This window comes from Herpailurus yagouaroundi, unplaced genomic scaffold (genome assembly GCF_014898765.1).
Source record: "Herpailurus yagouaroundi ecotype Mexico unplaced genomic scaffold, PumYag 189, whole genome shotgun sequence".
Classification (NCBI taxonomy): domain Eukaryota; kingdom Metazoa; phylum Chordata; class Mammalia; order Carnivora; family Felidae; genus Herpailurus; species Herpailurus yagouaroundi.
The window spans coordinates 13,585,442-13,607,452 of NW_024412420.1; the positions used below are offsets into that span (position 1 = coordinate 13,585,442).

General features: G+C 48.6%; 1 protein-coding gene and 1 long non-coding RNA gene across 2 annotated transcripts in view; one reads left to right on the forward strand and one right to left on the reverse strand.

Annotated features, from left to right (window-relative positions):
- Nucleotides 1–105: 105 nt before the first annotated feature.
- On the forward strand, nt 106–17,923 carry LOC121044897 (uncharacterized). Its single transcript, XR_005797527.1, has 4 exons — nt 106–221; nt 1,029–1,190; nt 1,891–2,021; nt 17,798–17,923. It is a non-coding gene; the product is annotated as an uncharacterized LOC121044897 (long non-coding RNA).
- Nucleotides 17,924–19,886: 1,963 nt separating this feature from the next.
- Nucleotides 19,887–22,011, reverse strand: part of PLXDC1 (plexin domain containing 1) — a 62,596-nt gene continuing 60,471 nt past the window's right edge. Inside the window, exon 12 of the mRNA XM_040497895.1 lies at nt 19,887–21,256. Coding sequence (XP_040353829.1) covers nt 21,137–21,256 — 120 coding nt within the window. The 3' untranslated portion in view covers nt 19,887–21,136. The remainder of the gene's footprint in view (nt 21,257–22,011) is intronic.

Consider the following 22,011-nt stretch of genomic DNA (forward strand, 5'->3'; position numbering starts at 1 on the left):
GACAGAGCACAAGCAGGGGAGGGGCAAGAGAGAGACACGCACACACAGAATCAGAGGCAGTCTCCAGGCTCTGAGCGGTCAGCACAGAGCCCGACGCCTGTGAATGTGAGATCATGACCTGAGCCGAAGTCAGATGCTCAACCGACTGAGACACCCAGGGGCCCCATCGTTGCTTTTCAGATACAAGGACTTATTGTTATCACTATGTGCTGCTCTGATTGGTAGGCTTTTTCAAAAGACATGCTGTCTCGGTTTTCCCTTCCTTCTCTGGGATTTGCTCTGCTCCCCCAAATGGCCTCTGTCCCCTTCCTTTCCACCTCTCTGCTTCTTTCTCGTCTGCCTACAAATCTGTTATCATCTCACCCATTCCAGAAATCCCATCTTCATCCAACCCTACCTCCCACCACACCGCCCTGGTCCTTCCTTTCTTCTCCCCATGGCTGCCAGGGCCCTTCAAAGAGCGCTTTAGCTGGCCGCCTCCAGGCTTTCACTGCCCGCTCCTTCCCTACCAGACACCATCTGGATCCCTCAGCAGCGTCACAGTCACTGCGCCCTCTGTGGGCTCTTGTGACCTCCTGTTGCCAAATCCTGCGGGCTTTTTCAGACCTCGTCCCACTGGACCTCTGAAGCATCTGGTCCTGCTGATCACCTCCCCCTCGAAACCAGCCCCCTCCGCGATGCCGTGCTGCGCTTTCCTGGTTTCCCTTTTGTCTCTCCAGCTGCTGCTTATTCTCTTCCCTTGGTGCGGGCATTCCTCAAGGCTCTGCCTCCGAGGCTCGAGGCTTGGGTCTCCTCTCTCCTCTGCCCCATGACCTCACCCGCTCCCAAGATTGCCACTGGAACCTCTCTGCGGATGCCCCCCGGGTCCAGAGCTCCCGCTGCATTGCCTCTTGGCTAGCTGACTTTGGGCACGACCTGAAACTCAAAGTGTCCAAAATGAAAATCATCCTTTGACTGCCTTCCCCCACCTACATGCTTCTCCTCCTGGTTGTCTTCTTTCTCTTAATGGCCCCATCATTTTTTCCCAGTCATCCTAGGATCCTTGTTTTTGCTTTCCTCCCCCACTGGCCATGCCAGAGATGCTCTTACTGAAGTACTGTGGATCGCCCACCTGACCATTTCTAACTCCTCCGTCACTGCAGAAAGGTCTCTGGTGCCTCTCCCCAAACCATCTTCATAGCATACCACAGGTTTGCCTTTTTTTTTTCTTTCCTTCCCTCCCACCTTTCTTCCCTTTCTATTTTTCTTTCTTTCAATAAATATTTAATGAGCACCTACTATGTGCCAAGCTCTGGGGAAACAACGAATTAATGCAGTGCAGGACCGGGCTCAAACTCACGAACCACAAGATCATGACCTGAGCAGAAGTCGGATGCTCAACCAACTGAGCCACCCAGGCGCCCCATGTCCTTAGCATGTTTTAATGGGTTTTCATCAAGTGCCCAGCCTGCTTGTTCAAATGCACCTCCCTGGTTTTCCCTCTCTGTCTTCCCCCATGGCCCACCCTCTAGATGGGGTTCCCTGAACATGCTCTGTTCCGGCTTCTGTGCCTTTTTTTTTTTTTTTTTTTTTAATTTTTTATTTTTTTGGTGGGGGGGGGGTGGGTCATGTAGAGACAGAGAGGGAGAAAGAGAATCCTAAGCAGGCTCTGTGATGTTAGTACAGATGTGGGGTTCAAGTGAGATCATGACCTGAGCCGAAATCAAGTCGGACATTTAACAGACTGAGCCACCCAGGTGCCCCATGCATCTGTGCCTTCTGCTAATAGTTCCATCCCCCCGTCACCCCTGCCTGTAAAAATCCCAACCACGGGTCTATTTTCAGCCCTGATTCCGGGAGGTATAACTCTTTCCTCCGTTGGTGCTTCAGACCATTTCATCATCCCTCCAGTGTGCAGGAAACCACTGATTCGGTGAGCAAACCCACCGCTGGAGACACAGAGAGCTGCAGCATCACCCAACTGTCTGGGTTCAGCAAGCAACCCCTCGAGAGCCGTCACCAGCAGCAGCCAGGCTTCCACAGTAAGTGTAGACAGCCCAGAGCTGTTAGGGGGCACCTCGGGCTCATGGAGGAAGAACGCAGATGGGACCAGAGCCAGCTACACTCGGTGAGCACCAGCACCGCTGTCGTGGTGAGGCGACGCTGAGAGTAGACCCAGCGGGTGGTCTCTTGAGTCTGTTTTACACGGGGGTGTAGAGCATGTCACAGAGTCCTGGGGGACATTCTACGTCTCAGGTGCCACCCACGCTTTCCTGAGTTCTCCAGCTCACGCTTTACTGCTATCACCTTTCAACTCCCATGACGTGTTGTTTTTCACACCAGTCACCCAGTTGCAACCGCGACAGTTGGGATGTTCTGCCTTGGAGTTCTGCTCATTTGTGTACTTTGTCTCATCCCCCCTGCTAGACTCGTAAGCTCCCTAGGATGGGGACCACGAGGCCTGTGGCGTGAGAGACGGGGATTCGCAAAGTATTTGCGGATTTCAATACAGAGAAACTTCTTCCACTGCAGTATAAAGCAGGAGCTATATTCTATTCTTGGTGCTTCCAGGGTGACTCACACACACGTGTTCTCAAGAAATACTGCTTGATTGGGGCGCCTGGGTGGCGCAGTCGGTTAAGCCTCCGACTTCAGCCAGGTCACGATCTCGCGGTCCGTGAGTTCGAGCCCCACGTCGGGCTCTGGCCTGATGGCTCAGAGCCTGGAGCCTGTTTCCGATTCTGTGTCTCCCTCTCTCTCTGCCCCTCCCCCGTTCATGCTCTGTCTCTCTCTGTCCCAAAAATAAATAAACGTTGAAAAAAAATTAAAAAAAAAAGAAATACCGCTTGATTGATGGATCCAACCCTTGAAGGGTCCCTTCCATAGTATTTCAGTTGAAACATTATGATGAAATCCCAAACCAAACGGAAATGCGAAGCACAAAAATCAAATCTAAATGTTTACAAAAAAAAAAATCAAGCATTGGGTTCCCGCCACATAAAAATTCCTAGGTCAGCGTCTGACGTATGGATGTGTTGAATAAATGTTAATGTTATTCCATGAGCACTGGACAGCCAACTCAGTAATGTGTCCTGAGATAGCACAGCTGGAAGAAACTGGTTCGGTAACATTTTCTTTATTTTTTTATTTTTATTTTTTTTACATTTTCTTTTCTTTTTTTATTTATTTTTTTAAATGTTTATTTATTTTTGACAGAGAGAGACAGAGCATGAGCAGGGGTGGGTGGCAGGGAAAGGGGAGACCCAGAATCCGAAGCAGGCTCCAGGCTCCGAGCTGTCAGCACAGAGCCCCACGTGGGGCTTGAACCCACGAGCCGTGAGATCATGACCTGAGCTGAAGTGGGACGCTCAACCGGCTGAGCCACCCTATGTTTTTTCTTTAGAGAGATGCTACTGCAGGTAACAGGCAGGAAGGTTTGTCCATATGGCCAGGTGGGCGGGTCTTGATGGGGTTGGGATGCCAGAGGGGCATTTTGGGACTTAACAGATCAGGACTGTAGCCTCCCCACATTATGCTGAAATGCCACAGGCGGCCAGGGAATGCTTCATTCCCCCCTGGGGGTGATGTAAATCTTAACACTTTTTCTGGACATTCTGTGGTAATCTCTCACCCGGGGTCATTATTTTGAGGGAGTCAAGAGCACAGATTTAGAAGATCTTTCTCTTTTAGAGATACACACTGAATTGTTAATGGATAAAATGGCATGATGTCTAATGTTTACTTCGAAGTAACCTAAAAAAAGAGAAGGGGCAAGCATAGAATGGCAAGAAAGGCTCTGTGTTGGTGATTGTTACAACTTGGTGTTGGGTATATGGCTATTTGTGGTGCTTTTCTGTATGTTAGAAATTTCCCATAATAAGATTTAAAAAACTTTTTATAAAGACTTCTTTATTTTTTTTAAGTTGTTTATTTTTGAGAGAGAGAGAGAGAGAGAGAGAGAGAGAGAGAGAGAGTATGTGTGCATGAGCAGGGGAGGGGCAGAGGAGGGAGAGAGAGAATCCCAAGCAGGCTCCGCACTGTCAGCACAGGGCTCAACACAGGGCTCAACACAGGGCTCAAACTCACGAACCCTGAGATCATGACCTGAGCCAAAACTGAGAGACGCTTAATTGACTGAGCCACCCTGGTGCCCCTTATTTTGTTTTTTAAAGCACAGATTTTAGAGCACGGCAGAGCTGGCTTCAAATCCCTTCTCTGCTACTTTTTGTCTGGGTGATCTTGTCGTTTAATTCTTCCGAGTCCGGTTTCCACATTTCCAAAATGTTAATAAGAATAATTCCTGGCTCACACATTTGTGGCAACTATGTAGATGGAGACTTAGGGCAAAGCACATGGCTGGAATCAATAATGCTACTAGGGGTTTACGTGAGCCTAACTCTGCTAGTTACACCAACTCTTAGAAACAGTCGTGGTTAGGACCGCAAACCGTGGCTGCTGGCAGATGGTTGACCTGAGGTCTTGACCACACAGGGCCTCCCACAGCTTCTCTAGATGAATTGCAACTGGGGATCAAATTATAGGCTTCAGACCCTTTACTAAAACCCGTAAAGAGCATTTCTTTTATTATTATTTTCTTTTTATTTTGAAAGTGGCAGGGAGGGGCGCCTGGGTGGCTCAGTCGGTTAAGCGGCCGACTTCGGCTCAGGTCACGATCTCGCGGTCCGTGAGTTTGAGCCCCGCGTGGGGCTCTGTGCTGACCGCTCGGAGCCTGGAGCCTGCTTCGGATTCTGTGTCTCCCTCTCGTTCTGACCCTCCCCCATTCATGCTCTGTCTCTCTCTGTCTCAAAAATAAATAAACATTAAACAAAATTTTTAAAGGAAAGTGGCAGGGAAAGGAGGGAAGAGGCAGTGGTAAGGTTTAGTGATGCCAATTCTCATGGCTGTGAGTGTTCTGGGTTCACAGCTCTGTTGTCACTGTGAGGGGGACAGACCAGGAAAGCAGACCCCTGCAGTATGATGTCCCGGGAGCTGGGTGGGTGGGGGGGAATCCCTTTTGCAGATCCCTCCTCTTGTATTCTGTCCTCGACTTTATTTATTTAATTGGAAAGAGAGAGGGAGAGGGGCAAAGAATCTTTTTTTTTTTTTTTTTCAATGTTGGGGAGAGAGACAGAGACAGAGAGAGACAGAGCATGAGCAGGGGAGGGGCAGAGAGAGAGGGAGACACAGAATCTGAAGCAGGCTCCAGGCTCTGAGCTGTCAGCACAGAGCCCGATGCAGGGCTTGAACTCACGAACTGCAGGATCATGACCCAAGCCGAAGTCGGACGCTCAACCGACTGAGCCACCCAGGCATCCCGGGGCAAAGAATCTTAAGCAGGGTCTACACTTAGCTCAGAGTCCAACACGGCGCTCGATCCCAGGACCCTAGGATCATGACCTGAGCCAAAATCAAGAGTCAGATGCTCAACCGACTGAGCCACCCAGGCACCCCATGTCCTCAACTTCCATCCGCTAGCAAGCAGCCAACAATTCACAGGCTGCGCTGGGACTCGGGGTTCCGTCTACCTGGGCACATTGCAAGCTCTGGCTGGCAAAGCAGCCCTGTTGAGTTTTGCAGAGGAGGGTGTGCTGGAAGGAGAGTGAGATCACAAGGAATTCATTAGCATCCCAGATCCTTCCTCTTCTCTCTATGCCTCTCCCAACCCTGAGTCCCAGTCCCTACCCCCAGCAGTGTCTTTTTTCCCCTTAGAGTAGCTGAGGGAACCTGTCAAAGCCAGGCCAGAAGCTTGCCTTTTCTAAAGACACAGCATTCAGCCCTCACCAGATGGGAACCTGTCAGCACAGCGGGCAGATAATTATCCTTTCAGTGGTGGGAAGCCTTAGCATGAATGGAAATTCAGATGTTTGCTGCAGCTGTGGCCCCACAGCCAATCAGGGAGGCTGTCTGTGCACATGAAGCAAGTGAGATTTACCTAGGTCAAGTCTGTAGGACGTGCTGGGCAGTGAGGTGGCCCGAGTGGGGTGTAGGGCAAATTAGGGCGCCCTTCCCCACAAAGCAGTGATGAAACTGCCGGACCTGTATCTGAGACCTCTCCTTAAAGGCCAGTGCAAGCCAGCCTGTCCTTTCAGCCTAAGCTCAAGTTGGCTGCCTCCTCTCTGAGTATACGAAACTCAAGGACAGAACTTAGGACGGACTGATGTCTCCTCATTTAGTGGAGGAAAATCTAACAAGCAGGTGGCCAACAATAGGGCATGCTGCCAGGAAAGGTAATGACCTCCCCATTACCATAGGTATTCAAGCAGATGCTAGCCGTCTGTCTTCCAGGAATGCTGCAGAGAGATGACCTGACATGGGTGGGAGTTCAGCTCCTCTGCCCTCTGTCAAAGGTTCCAAATAGCCAAAGCAAAGCCAATGAATCACTGAAGCAGTAAATAGGAGAAATTTATTGTGCACACACCAAAAAGGCAGTTTGCAAACCGGGAGCACTCAGACCAGAACATGGAATGAGGCTCAGGAGTATATTGCTGTCAAGCAGCTTAGATAATGAGAAAGCAGTGATTGTTTATTCTTCACAGTGATTGGTTACAACATGGCAATTTTCAGTGGTTCCCTCCTAGCAAGCTGGGAAACAGTTCAAGTTTTGCTTATCGTTTGCAGAGGCACAAGCAAGAAATAATCCAGGTCAGGTTAGCCTTGCAAAATAAGCTAAATTAAGCTTTGCCTGCATGACTAAACTGGTTCTGTCTCCTCAGGGAACCTTTCAAGGCAGGTCTCTCTCTCTCTCTCCCCTTGATTTTAACACCTCCAAAGCCTTCTTACCTCTGTAGTTTCTCATGGGGATGAGAACAGGAATTAGGAGTTGTCATAGATCCAGGTTCGAGTCCTGGCTCTGCACTTGTTGAATGGATACGGGCAAGTCACTTAATGTCTTTATTTAAAGTAAATTACACAGGCATAGTTTATTTTCCTGATAAAGGATGATCATGGTTAAAAAACCAACTTAATGGTTAAAAAACCCGAGTGGCTCAGTCAGTTAAACATTCAACTCTTGATTTTGGCTCAGGTCATCATCTCATGGTTCATGAGTTCAAGCCCTGCATTGGGCTCTGTGCTGTGCACAGAGCCTACTTGGGATTTTCTCTCTCCCTCTTTCTCTTTTCCTCTCTTTCTCCCTCTCTCAAGATAAATTAATGAACATTAAAAAAAAAAAAAACAATTTAGATGGATTCTTTCCATCACAGTACACATAGTTTTAATTTACCCTCTTATTTTATTTTTTAATCAAATTTTGATTAAATCAAAATTTTAATTTTATTTAGTTTTTTAATCGCACATTAAGGGAGTGAAATTAATTTTAATAATTTATATAACTCAACATATCCAAAACATAATTTCAACAGGTAATCAATATCAAAATTATTAAAGACATATGTTTACAATCTTTTCTCTGGTATTAAATTTTTTAAATCCAGAGTGTATGTTACACTTATGGCACATCTCAACTGGGACCAGCTGTGTTTCTTTTTTTGTTTATTAATTAAAAAGGTTTTTTTTTAAATTTTTTTTCAACGTTTATTTATTTTTGGGACTGAGAGAGACAGAGCATGAACGGGGGAGGGGCAGAGAGAGAGGGAGACACAGAATCGGAAACAGGCTCCAGGCTCTGAGCCATCAGCCCAGAGCCTGACGCGGGGCTCGAACCCACGGACCGCGAGATCGTGACCTGGCTGAAGTCGGACGTTTAACCGACTGCGCCACCCAGGCGCCCCTAAAAAGTTTTTTTTAATGTTTACTTATTTCTGAGAGAGACAGGACACAAGTGGGGGAGGGGCAGAGAGAGAGGGAGACAGAATCCAAAGCAGGCTCCAGGCTCTGAGCTGTCAGCACAGAGCCTGACACGGGGCTTGAACCCAAAAACTGTAAGACCATGACCTGAGCTGAAGTCCAGCACTTAACTGACTGAGCCACCCCAGCAGCTCATGTCTTTTAAGTGCTAAGTAGTCATGTGTAGCTAGTGGCTACTCTACTGAAAGGAGCAGCTGGAGATCTTCCATCTTGGTTTTCCTTGGAGCTACCGTACCTCCGTCTGAGAGTTACCAGTTTAGGCCATAAATGTGGATTCGGTTCTATGGTTCTCTGTTTCAGGCGACCTCATCTTTCTCACAGACTCTACCTAAGTACCGTAACTGTGACTATGCGACTAGCTCTTATTTTCTATATGCCCACATCTCTTGCTTTGCAGGGTCCAAGGTCAGGTGCCCAAGAGGCATGTTTTCATTGACATCAGTGGGAATCCAACCATGAGTAAAGGTCATGGCCTCCCTTCTTATCTTCTGTTGAAACGCCACCGAAATGCTTAGCACTGCAGGACCGCAAAAGACACTCCATAACCTTAGCTGTCCTTGCCATATTATTGGTGGCGGGCTAAGGTGAAGTTCCCATGTGGTGTTCCGGTCCGAGGCAGTGGGGCCTGGGAAAACCATTCATGCTCTGAGCTTCAGTTTCCTTTATCCTAACAATGAGATCTAGTTTCTACCCTGCCAACCTGGAAGAACTAGGGAGCTCAGACCATAACCGAGATATTGAGAAAATGTTCTTGACCACTAAGAAGATTAATCGCTAAGACGTATAGTTATGCTTATACTGAACTCAGCATCGTGCTCGGCTGGGGCTGGGGCTGGAGAAGGGACAGGCAGTCGAGTGTCCCCAAGGCTGGATGGTGTGAGCTCTGCTTGCCCTGCCTTTGAGACCTGAGTGTGTGAAAGTGTTTTGAAAGCTGTAAAGCCCCCTAGGAGGGATCCTTTTATTCTGAGTGAGTGTGGAGGTGGGAGAGGAGCCCTGTATATGCCAAACTGCTGAGGCGCTTTGTTTTCCGGAGTGTAGGAAATACAGGTGGTGCGGGAGACGCGAGCTCATTTAGGTTCCTATAATTGCTAGTTGTCAAATCTGTACAGTTGCCTGAAAGGAAGGAACTCAGACGGAAGTAACAGAAACCGCCACAGCGGTGATTTCTTTAACCATCAGATCCAAGTCAAGGAATAGAGAGAAAGCCTGGAGGAGACCCTGTGGGGTCTGTTCTGCGTCTCTGAGATCTCAAAGGCAGTTACTTCCTCAAAGGGCCTTTTTGGTAAATCTTCACTAACAAAGGAATAGAGAAATTCCTTTGTAGCCTTTTGGTGCTTGATTCTAACCCGCCCTGGGCCATGATCCCACACCACCCACTCTCCCAGGGTGTTTATATAGCAGTAAGTGATTTTCCCCAGAAACTGAGAATCTGAATTGCGAATACCAGGCCAGGAAGGAATTCGTTCCAGAAATGCTCCAGAAAGGCACCCGGCGCCTCTGGCAGCTTGCTCTGCATTTCTTCATTTTGTGTCCTTTCTTTATGCAGCAGGGCTGACTATGAGTCATCTATTTGGGTGCTGAGGACTGAGAGTTAATTTATGCTTTTTTGCCAAATAACCAGAAACCAGCAGACCCAGCCTGTGCTGTTTCTGGAAGCTGCTGGGACAGCGACCTTCTCTCCTGAAGGAGGGGAAGCCTCCAAAGGGAGAATTGAGGGTTCTAAATTTGGGTTTTCTGGTTATCCTGTGGGCCTAGGGATTAGAGGTCCCCTCCTCCTGCTCTCCCTGGGGTCCGTGAGCCTGCAGCCCACCTGAACACATACCCTATAAGAGAGCCACATCTGGACTTGTCTTGGCCTTATGTGCCTTTGAAAGAAAATGAAGCCTTTTCACCTTTCTTTCTTTTTTTAACGTTTATTTTTGAGAGAGAGAGAAAGAGAGAGAGAGCGAGCAGGGGAGGTTCTGTTCTGATCTGTCAGAACAGAGCCCAACGCGGGGCTCAAACTCGCAAACCTTGAGATCGTGACCTGAGCTAAAGTCAGACGCTTAACCAGCTGAGCCACCCAGGCTTTATTAGTTTAATCTGTTTTTTTTTTTTTTTTTTTCCATTCCAATATAGTTAACAGTGTTATATTGGTCTCAGGCATACAATATAGTGATTCCACAATTCTATACATTACTCAGCGCTCCTCATGATAAGTATACTCTGATGGGGTTTTGGGGGTATTGGTGGGGGTTCTGAGCTGACAGCTAAGAAACAATTCTTGAAGTCGTCTTTGGTGTAAAAAGGTGATTTTATTAAAGCACAGAGACAGGACCGGGGGCAGGAAGAGCTGCACTGGGGCTCTGCAGAGTGACTGCTTATCTACTGTAGAGTTGGGGAAGGTAAAGTCAAGAGGAAGTTTTTTAAAGGGATTTCTATATGCTAAAGAGGGTTTACAGATTACTGGAGGCATAGGTATTGCCAAGCTAAGGTTGTTTTTCCCTCTAGGGAAGCATTATTAAGATAGTAGGGAGTTCCTGGAGATTAGGCCATTGATGAGATATTTGTAAACTGATGGAGACTCTATCACTTTAACCATTTGTTTCCTGTCCTTTGTTCTTGGGCAGCCTGGAGTGCCTGAGTAATGTCACACATACCCCACCTGGTGGGGGGAGTGGTGGGGCGCTGTGCTAGCTTGTGCTTGGCCCTCAGCTTCCTTATGGCTTCTCATCATACTCTAATCCCCATCACTCATTTCACCCATTTCCCTTCCAATAACCATCAGTTTGTTCTCTATAGTTAAGAGTCTGTTTTTTGGTTTGCCTCTTTTTTTCTCTAGTCATTTATTTCGTTTCTCAAATTCCACATGTGAGTGAAATCACGGTATTTGTCTTTCTCTGACTTATTTCACTTAGCATTATACCCTCTAGATCCATCCATGTCATTGCAAATGGCAAGATTGCATTCATCTTTTTTTTTTTGTTTTTTGAAAGAGTGTGCGATGTGCATGTGTGCACAAGCAGGGGAAAAACAGGAAGAGGGAGAGAGAGAATCTTAAGCAGGCTCCATGCCCAGACCATGAGATCATGACCTGAGCCAAAATCAAGTCAGACGCTTAACCAACTGAGCCACCCAGGCGCCCCTCCCAGATTTCATTCTTTTATGGCTGAGTAATATTCCACTGTGTGTGTTTGTGTGTGTGTGTGTGTGTGTGTGTGTGTGTGTGTGTGTGTGTATCCTATCTTCTTTATCCATTCATATATAGACGAATGGATATAGACTGCTTCCATATTTGGGCTATTGTAAATAATGCTGCAGTAAACATAGGGGTACATATATCTTTTCAGATTAGTGTTTTCATACTCTTTAGGCAAATAGCCAGTAGTGCAATTGCTGGGTCGTAGGGTCGTTCTATTTTTAATTTTGGGGGGAACCTCCATACTCTTTTCCATACTGACTGCACCAATTTGCACTCCCACCAACAGTGCATGAGGGTTCCTTTTCCTCTACATCCTCACCAACACTGTTGTTTCTTGTTTTTGGTTTTAGCCATTCTGACGGGTGTGAAGTGGATACTTCATTGTGATTTTGATTTGCATTTCTCGGATGATGAGTGATGTTGAGCATTTTTTCATGTGTCTGTTTGCTCTCTGTATATCTTCTTTGGAGAAATGTCTCTTCATGTCTTCTGCCCATTTTTTAAAAAGTTTATTTATTTATTTTTTGAGAGAGAGAGCGAGAGAGAGAGAGAGCACAAACAGGGGAGGGGCAGAGAGAGGAGAGAGAGAGAGAGAGAGAGAGAGAGAGAGAGAGAGAGAATCTCAAGTAGGCTCTGAGCTGTCAGCACAGAACCCTAAGCGGGACTTAAATTCACCAACTGTGAGATCATGGACCTGAGCTGAAACCAAGAGTCGAGTCAGATGCTTAACTGACTGAGCCACCCAGGCGCCCCATCTGCCCATTTGGAAATTGGATTATTTGTTTTTTTTGGTGATGCGTTGTATAAGTTCTGTTTATATTTTGGAGAGTAACCCCTTTATCGGATATGTCATTTGTAAATATCTTCTCTCATTAAGTAGGTTGTCTTTTGTTTTGTTGTTTCCTTTGCTATGCAGAAGATTTTTATTTTGGTGTTGTCCCAACAGTTTATTTTTGCTTTTGTTTCTCTTGCCTTAGGAGCCATCTAGAAAAATGTTGCTATGGCCAATGTCAGAGGTATTACTGCCTATGCCCTCTTCAAGGATTTTTATGGTTTCAAGCCTCACATTTAGGTCTTTAATCCATTTTGGGTTTATTTTTGTGTATGGTGTAAGAATCTGGTCCAGTTTCATTTTTTTGCATGCGGCTGTCTAGTTTTCCCAGCACCATTTGTTGAAAAAACTGTCTTTTCCCCATTACGTATACCTGCCTCCTTTGTCAAAGATGAATTGACCATATCATCGTGGGTTTATTTCTGGACTTCTCTATTCTGTTCCATTGATCTGTGTCTCTATTTTTGTGCCAGTACCATACTGTTTTCATTACTACAGCTTTGCAGTAGATCTTGATATCTGGGATTGTGATGCATCCAGTTTTGTTTAGTTCAATCTGTTTTTAATTTAGGTTTAAAAGGAACTAGAAAAGAAAACCCAGTGCCTCATGTAGACTACTTACAAAACAGTCAGCCTTGGGTACTGAGACCCTCCTTCAAAATTAATCGCTGAGGGCAGTTTTCAGGGGTTGATTTCTGCGGAAATTCTGCAATATCCCTTTCTCATATTCCTCTATTTTTCCCTCTAAAGAACACGAAAATAACTTGGTGTTTTGAAGATAAATATAGAAAGCTAAGAGTGAAGAGTGAGGAGACATTTCAGTGCCTGTTTCCTTTAGAGTCACAAGAGCCACCCCTTTGCAAGGATGTCTGTCGACGTCTGTCCCCACCCTGGGGTAAGTGGGAGGCTTTCTGAGAGAGAGATGCTGCCTGCTGAACAGGTCACCCAGCAAAGCACCATCTTCTGGTGGAAACGACACCCAAACATAAAGGCGGTAGAAGGTGCCAGAAAATCCATTCGCCCCCAGTGATAATACATCATGCTGCAGTTAGTAATTAACAAGTGAAAAAGAGGCAAAGAGGGGCCCTTGGGTGGCTCAGTCAGTTGAGCGTCCAGCTTCGGCTCGGGTCATGGTCTCACGGTTCGTGGGTTCAAGTCCCGCCTTGGGCTCTGTGCTGACAGCTCAGAGCCTGGAGGCTGCTTCAGATTCTGTGTCTCCCTCTCTCTCTGCCCCTCCCCTGCTTGTGCTCTGTCTCTGTCTCTCAAAAATAAATAAACGTTAAAAAGAAGGAGGAGGAGGAGGAGAAGGAGAGATGGAGACCTGGAGAGCACTTTCTGAGTGCTCTGCAAATGCTGGAATATTTAATCCTTACACAGCCTGATGAGGCAGGTGCTACTATTTTCATCACTTCCGTTTAGCTGATGCTGTAAGTGAGCAGGGATATGGAGCGATTGTGTAAGGTGACAGAGGGGGCATGTGGCATCGCCAGCATTCAACCCAGGCCCAGGGGCACCAGAGCCCCTGTGCTTTACCCACCGCACATGCTAGCTCTGAGAACCAGCAAGCCTGGGCCCTCCTGCTTTCTCTGTGGCTGTGGGAGAGTCATTCTCGGCCTTCACGGGCCTCTGCTTTCCCTCTGTAAAACTAAGGGGTTGGGGAACTGGACAAAGCCATTCTTGTAATCTGGGCTCTTATGGACAAGAAAACATCAGGTAACAGTCTTTAAGATGTGTGACCCAAAGGATAGGAGGAGCACCACAAGGGGGTTCATTTCTAGAGAGCCTAACACCCGGTGAACTGGGCGCCCCATCTGGGCGGCCTCAGAGATGTAAAACCTGAGGCAATGTTGCCTCTTTCGATCTAATTCCATTCCCTGGCTTCCATGGAGGACAGAGTTCACAGGGCCTTTGACAGAGGGCAGGCCTGACCCCAGGAACCAAAGCAGAGACATCGAACAATAGGCCAGCTGACTTCTAGTTACCTTTGCCAAGGTTTAGTTACTTTGCCTGAGTGACCTAGCTGGTGATCTGGAGCAAATTTCCTCCTGCTTTGCACCTCAGTCGCCTCCTTGTAAGGTAGAGCTAACAATAACACCTGCCTCCTAGGTGATAATACAAATAAATCTCATACCACATTGCCTGGAATATAGTCAGCGCTTAGTAAATGTGAGCTGTCTGCCACCCGCCCCCATCGTCATCTCAGAGGACAAAAGCAAATGGGATCAGGGCTTTTGTAAGTAAGTTTTGCCAATGCCTGATTTTGTTTGTTTTGGTTCCTCCCTTGCAAGGAAGAGGGCTGAGTGCTTGTCTCTGGAGGCAGAGGAAAGAGCAAAGGCAGCTGGGAAGATTTTGCCCAGCCCATAGAGGTCTTGGGGGAGAAGAGTGCCAAGGAACAGAGAGGAGTGTGGACCCTCTAGAGAGGGGACAGGGTGGGCCGTGGGACCAGCTGCCCTCTTGGCCTTGAGGAGAGGCTCTTTGAATTAGTTACTGTTCCTTGGGAGAGAGGAGTCAGGGCAAAAGGCTCACCATTAGGCACTTGATTTACCACATCTGAGTTTCTTGAGACCTGTGGGTCCTTGGAAGAGAGATGGGATTTGTTATTTCTTGAGGATTTTCAGACTTTCCTCAGCTGGACCTGGTGAGCCTTAGATTATACCTTTTGGACCCTCCATCGGATCCCATGGTGGTGACAGTCAATTTCTGAATTGAAAAGGAAAGACTGAAGCTGGAAGGGAAGGTTGGATTGTACGACGGGGAATGAATGATGAAATGTTATTGGCCTATATTCAGATATTTCTTTTTCAGTGCTTTTAACTTTATGGAAAACTGTGGGCATGATTTAGCTATCTCGAGGGACCAAATGTAAAAATGCCTCATGAACGTCAGAAAAATCGTCCCCCAGAGACTTTCTCTTTGGTTTTAGCAGTTCAAGTGAGGACTCCCCCTTCCCCCCTCCCTTCTCTCCAGCCCCATTGTGGCAAATGAAGTAATCAATTATCCTCCATTCAAGAAGAAAAATAGCACAGAGGCATGGTCCTTGTTCTGTAAAGCCTTAGGGAAAGTGCTTCCAAATCTTGCGAGAGGGTCTCCCAGTGGGGGACGGGTTGGAGGCAGCAACAAATGAGGACATTTTCAAGCTCTTGGGACTGTGGAGATAAATACCTGATAAGCTCACAGTTCCAGGAGCCAAGAATGAGTATCTGAAGTCATTGTTATGCATCTTTTTGAGGCTCCCTACAGGCCTGGGAGGACTCTGTTTTCTCTGCAGTCAGCTTCTACAACTGAACCGTGGCTGTGTGGGTCTGGTGCCGCCCTGTGGTGCACAGGCAATAACCTCTGATGGGAACCCCAAGTCCTGGGTGTGGAGATTGTCCCGGCTACCTAACTAGCTATGTGACCTGGGGCAAGTCACTTAATGGTACCCAGCACATGCCACACAGTAGGTGCTTAATGAGTGTGGGTCAAATTAATAAATAAACCAGTATAAACCCCCTGTCTGAACCTCAGTTTCCTCATCTAGGAAACGGGGGAATAATGCCTCCCCAGTGGGCTGGTATCATGTAGGTAAATTTGCTTCCTAGAAGTGCTTCCTAAACTTTCTTGGGTTTCACATGAGTCACCTTGGGGAGCTACTCAGGCGCAGATTCTGACTCAGGAAGTCTGGGTTGGGTGGGCCTGACTTCTGCATTTCCGGCTAATCCTTAGGGGTTGCCTATAGAGACCACACTTTGAGTAGCTACGTCCGAGACTCTAAAGTCCTGGAAAATTTTTGTACCTTTTTTTTTTTTTTTTAAAGTAGACTTCACACCCAGTGTGGGGCTTGAACTCAGGACCCTGAGGTCAAGCGTTGCCTGCTCTACTGACTGAGCCAGCCAGCCCCGCCCCTGCCTACAGTGCTTGAAATTATTAATCTTATCTTTTCAGCCTGTGGAGTCTGGATAGACTCTAAGGCTAGACTAACCAACTGGTGCTAGTCCTTGAGAGGTTTCCTGGGACATAGGACTGTCAGTGTTAGAAACAAGGAGGTCCCAGGCAGAGTAGAACAAGTTGGTAACCTTATCAGGATAATGGAAAAGGAAGGGTCGCTTGGGTCTGAGGTGCTGTGTGAAAGGGCGAGGGTTGTGGGGTGGGAGGTGGAAGGAGGTGAGGCTGTTTGCTAAGAAGACGAGCATATTCCTACCCAGAGAAGTTGGGCGACTTGGCCCACATCACACAGCTCCTCAGGGACAAGGCTGGGGCTATAGCTCCCACCTTCTGACCGGCTACATAACTTAGTGCTTTCCCTCACCAGCCTTTGTTGCCTTCTCCAACTCATTCCTCCTTACTTGGAGACGTGGCATGTTTATTTATAAATCAGCTTGTTTGGAGCCTGAAATTTGGCATAGCTGATTTTGGCCGTGAGGAGTTCAAATTTTTCCTCTCTCTGTTTTGGTCTGTCTAACGGTGTTTTGTGAACAAAAAAACGCCGAGTGATAACACAAAGAGGCCGCTCAAGTGGTCTGACCGGAAGACATCCAGAAATGTGGCAGCCTCATCTTCTGCAGATTGATTTTACATCTCTAGATAGTAGATTAGAAACCCCGCAAGGGTTACTTCCAGGGATTTACATACCCCAAACAAATAAATTGCTGGGATCTCTTTCCAGACTGTTTCTCCCGGAGGTGGGATGGGAGGCTGGGGGAGGACCCCCGATGGGCAGGTGGCTGGAGGGCTGCACCTATGCTCCTTAGTGCAGGAACTTTGCCAGGAGCAGGGATGAACAGGAGGTACTCAAAGTTCTTGGCACTTTATTTTGCACACAGCAGAAGTCATAGAAGAAAGTTGCTTTTTTATTATTAACACTGAGTGTAAGTTCAGGTAGTTTTTTTGTTGGGAGGTGGGGCAGGGGAAAAAGTGGGGGGAGAGAGAGAAGGAGAGAGAGAGAAAGAGAGAGAGGTTGGCTGCATTTGATCTGTGACGCTCCCGGGTGTGGGTTCCCAAGGCCAGGGAGCCTGAGTGCAGCCCCTGACTGATCAGTGCTCTGTGCAAATCTGTTATCTTTTCCAGGACTGGGAGAAGAGAGTCTTAGCCTTGCCCACAACCAGATGAGTGATCAGTTCAAGTGTTGAACACTCTGCTTTTCAAATAGTGTGGTGGGCTGGTGGCTTTTGCCACTGCCTTTAAAAAAAAAAAAAAAAAAAAAAACGGGGGGCGCCTGGGTGGCTCAGTCGGTTGAGCGGCCGACTTTGGCTCAGGTCATGATCTTGCGGTCCGTGAGTTTGAGCCCCGCGTTAGGCTCTGTGCTGACAGCTCGGAGCCTGGAGCCTGTTTCAGATTCTGTGTCTCCCTCTCTCTGACCCTCCCCTGTTCATGCTCTGTCTCTCTCTATCTCAAAAATAAATAAACGTTAAAAAAAAAAGTTTTTTAATGTTTATTTATTTTTGAGAGACAGAGTGCAAGTGGGGAAAGGGCAGACAGAGGGGGAGACACAGAATCCCAAGCAGGCTCCAGGCTCTGAGCTGTCAGCACAGGGCCCAGATGAGGGGCTCAAACTCATGAACCGTGAGATCATGACCTGAGCCAAAGTCGGAAGCTCTACTGACTGAGCCACCCAGGGGCCCCAGCTTTTGCTACTGTCTTAAGCCTGAGCACAGCTACAGCTCCATCCAATGTTTTCAGCAACAAAATGTACATGTGTATGCACATATGTGTATGCATGCCTAAATATATACACACACAGGGGAGCCCTGCTAAGACACACAAATTGAAAAACTTACTTCTAGTGGTCCATAGAGCACCTCTGATGGTGACAAAAGAACATTCTCAACCTCGGGCTGCAGGCTGAGACATGAAAAAGTGGCCTCTAGTGTCATCGCAGGCCTGCTGGCGTGAGCGGGTGGCACTTGATTCTGGCGGGAGGGAGATGGCCAGTCATTCGAGTTTGGAAACCTCGTCTGCAATACCTGGGGCATTCCTGGTGCTGGGGTTGATGGCTCGGCTCATATGTGCTCATGTTCTAGAATCCAAAACCCCAGGACCTTCCCGGACAAACCCGCACATCTGGAGGCAGCAGACTGAAGGAGTATGTTTGGTGCTGTCAGCCTGACCCAGGGCCCCTCTCACACCCGGCCTCTGCATTCCTCTTCTTCCCCTCACACGGGCTCTCTTAAGAGTTCTGGTTTAGGGGCGCCTGGGTGGCTCAGCCGGTTAAGCGGCCGACTTCGGCTCAGGTCATGATCTCAAGGTTTGTGAGTTTGAGCCCCGCGTCGGGCTCTGTGCTGACAGCTCGGAGCCTGGAGCCTGTTTCGGATTCTGTGTCTCCCTCTCTCTGACCCTCCCCCGTTCATGCTCTGTCTCTCTCTGTCTCAAAAATAAACGTTAAAAAAAAAATTAAAAAAAAAGAGCTCTGGTATAAAACAGAGCTTCCCTGAGAACTTCCGATTTCTGGGTACAACACAGCTTCCCAGAGCCCTGTTTCACAGAGTTGGAGCTTCCTGTCGCCGCGGTGAACTCCCACGGATCCTGCCCTCCCGCCCCGCAGTGAGATCATGGTGAGGACACCCAAAGGCACCACGTGGGAAAGGTACCTGCCAACGACCTGCTTTCCTAGGAGACTATCTGCCGGTGGGGCAGAAGGTCCTGGAAGTCTGCAAGCCCTCTGTGGTTGATCGCACACTTATGTGAGGTGCTACTGGCCTTGCTGGACTGTCAGCCAAACGTGGAGGGTTGACCGCCAGACCCCTGTGTCTCCTTCTGGCCACTCATTCTCCAAGTGAGGCTCTCTCGAGCACCCCCGCTAACCTGCTCTAAACCTTGGTGTAAAACTCCCGAGTCTAAGAAATGCTTATCTTGTCACAGATCCTAAAGGTAGCCGGGAACTGGCGTTAACTCTGTGAGATGCCTGCCTCTATAACTCAGGAGCATTGGTTATGTGTTTTGGCTCGAGAAATCTAAAGACTCTTCATGTCCAGGGGCCTCTCCTAGTGACACATTTTTAGCTCTTTTTGCTGTAAACAAACAAGGCCACCTGCTGCCAAACGGCTCCACTGCTGTCACCACTGTCAACACAGGGGTCAGCCAGGCTTGCTCTGACCTGGCAGAGGCATCCCGAGCTTTCTCTACCTGCGGGGGTTACGGCACAGGCCTCACCGAATCCCTACCCCTTTCTTCATTCTCCGTGTTCTTTCCCTTCAGGAATCCTGAACAGTGGGCAGAGCTCCCACTTGGGAAGAAGCTTGCTGGAGTTTGGGAGGGGGGGGCGAATGGTGCTGTGCCCTGCATTGGGCCACAACAGGAACTGCCCCACTGGCTTTTTTAGACACATAAAGGTCATAGATGTTTTGCTAGACAGGCAAGGGCAAAAATCACCCTCCTGCCAGCCGGGAGTGCTGGGAGCCCAGCTCATTTTAGCGCCTGGCTGCTCTTCTCTCATTAAGAAAGCTCAGTTATAGACCTTTCTGTCCTTCAGAAGCTTGGAAAGGACCCCTATTCTCTTGGTTGCACTTTTTTCTTTCTCAGATTCTGACCCTCTCCATAGCTCTTCCTTGTCTGGGTTATGGGAAAATATTTATATGCATATATAATATATATTATATATTATGATTGTATATTATATGCATGTATTATAAATATAATACATATATTATATATATATATATCTCCAGCATTTTCCCCACGTGGGTTGTCAATAGTGGCCTCACTGAGGATAAATCACGAAGCGTCTGGAAAACATTGGGTCAAGTGTTCCCATGTGTCTGGTTATTGGCAGACTCCCTACCCCCACCTCAGGAGGCCTTGTGCTTTAACTTCTTTCTTCTGCAGTGTCCCGGGTGACACTGACACGGCGATACGCATAAAAGGGCGTGACTAGGGGCGCCTGGGTGGCGCAGTCGGATAAGCGTCCGACTTCGGCCAGGTCACGATCTCGCGGTCCGTGAGTTCGAGCCCCGCGTCAGGCTCTGGGCTGATGGCTCGGAGCCTGGAGCCTGTTTCCGATTCTGTGTCTCCCTCTCTCTCTGCTCCTCCCCCGTTCATGCTCTGTCTCTCTCTGTCCCCAAAATAAATAAACGTTGAAAAAAAAATTAAAAAAAATAAAAGGGCGTGACCAAGTAGAGGTTGATTTAACATTTATTTGCTGCTGTTCTTTACTTTGAATGAGGTTGAGCTATGGATTTCAAGTGTAAAGGCTCTTCAGGAAGCAGCCACAATTCATCCCTGGAACGGAATTCCCTTAAAACCAGGTGACGTTTGCGAGCCTAGCTCTTTGCTCCAAAAGCTTCCACCGGAGCTGGAAAAAGATGGAAGCCACTTTCCAGGTCAAGGTCGCGTGGAAAGTCCTTCCTGCCCGTGCCGGCTTCCTCTGGCCCATCCATTCCGGCCGCTTTGCTCCTCAACAGAATCCAACTGAAGTTCCCTGCCGAGTAGGTCTCCAGAAGCCCTCCTGCCAGCCTGTTTCTTCTCTTTAATGGCTAGAAACATTCAGCTCAGAGGAAGAAAAGAATTAGTCTGGCAGGCCCTGCCTTTGAAGGTACCTGCTGACACTGACAGGCCAGGCCAGTGAATTCAGTGGCCGCCGAACGTGCCATTGGAATCAAGAGCCCCACACTGTGGATGCGGCCACACACAGCACGGCTCACCAGGCCAAGGCTGGGCCGCAGTTGCGGTAAAGCCCATGATGTGGGCTGCACGCACGTTCGTTGCGGAAGGACTGGTTGCCAGCAGAAAGGATGAGTCAGTCGAAAGAGGGTAAATGCAACTTTCCCCGCCAGGTGTTTTGTCTCCTCCCACTTGGCTTTCCTCTGATGACAACCTGCCATACAAAGCCATACCTGTGCTTAACAGATGGATAAAACTTCTTCAGACTTCCAGAACCACAGAGGCTGGGGAAAATACACTGAATCCATAGCCATGAGGACCAGCTCTGGAGTCTATGGACCCTGGAATGGGGCCGCCCCAATCTAGAGTTTTGGCCTCTGTGTCACACGGAGGGGCGTTAGGTGACCGGAGCAGGGTGTCTGGCCATCTCCAGGTGGGAGGGGCCCCTGGGGCAGTACCACCGAGGAGACCACTGAGAGACCCAGAAGGGGACAGGGACCCCTTACATCAAAACAGGATGAAATCAGGTTGTCATCCCTTAAAAACCTCACGTGGTTGCTTTTCTGCCCCCTGCTTCAGGATATGGGGTGTGATGGCCAAACTGTGGCTCTGGCGACACAAGCCATGGACTCATCTTCATCGTCCCAGCCAGGACATGTTCAGAGGAAGCCAAGGAAAGTCACTTCTCCGCTTTGCTTTTGACTGGTCTTTTCTGGGGTCCCGGGGTCTTCTTTCCTGTCCTTCCAAGGGGAGACCGGGTGCTCTCAGCACTGCTCAGCCTCCACGAAGCCCTCCTTCTCGTGGCCCGAGGGCTCGACCTCCGTGTAGGTGGCGTGGTTGGGGTGGTTGCGGAATTTCACAGCTGGCCAGTGGTGAGGTCTCCGCTGTCGGGGGCACAGACGCAGAGTCAGCGGGCACGGCCTCACCCACCTGGGACTCCTCCACACCCCCGAGGACAGTGCTGAGCACCGAGACTCTCTTTACAAGGGTGCTGGGGGCCTACTGTGAGCCAGGTGGAGTTCAGGGCCCTCCTCCCCAGAAGCCTCCCCACTGTGATCCATCAACTGCTGGGAACCTTCCTGGGAGCCTGAGGAGTTTGAGAGGAGGTCATTTCACCGCTCGTGGCATTGACTGCAGGACCGTAAGAGCCTGAGCAACGTACTGCATGGAGCCCTGAGACTCCAGTGAGGCAGTAGGTGAGAGATGGAATGATCTGGGAGGTTCTGAAGAAGCCACGGCAGGACAGGTCCTGCAGCAGAGTCAGCTGGGGAGTTTGTAAACATGCAGATTCCTGGACCTACTTCAGACCTACTCCGTCAACATCCCTGGGGCTGGGTGATACTTAGGACTGGTTAGGGCTTACAAGAAACAGGGGCTTCTAAACAAAGGGGAAAGCCCCTCGCAAGCACCACCTGCGCCTCTGATTGATGAGGTCAATGGGCCTGTGACCTTTGTGGGGAAGACTGTGGGCACAGAGGCAGCACTAATGGACCACAGGCAGAGCTGGGAGGGACTGAGAGCGGAGGACAGGGGAGGGAGCTGCTGAGCCCCAGTGGCCCAGAGAGAAGAGGGCTGGCTTTTACTTCCCAAGCTGCACTTTGAGCTGCTTCTTCAGAATTCTGAGACATTCCAAATCATA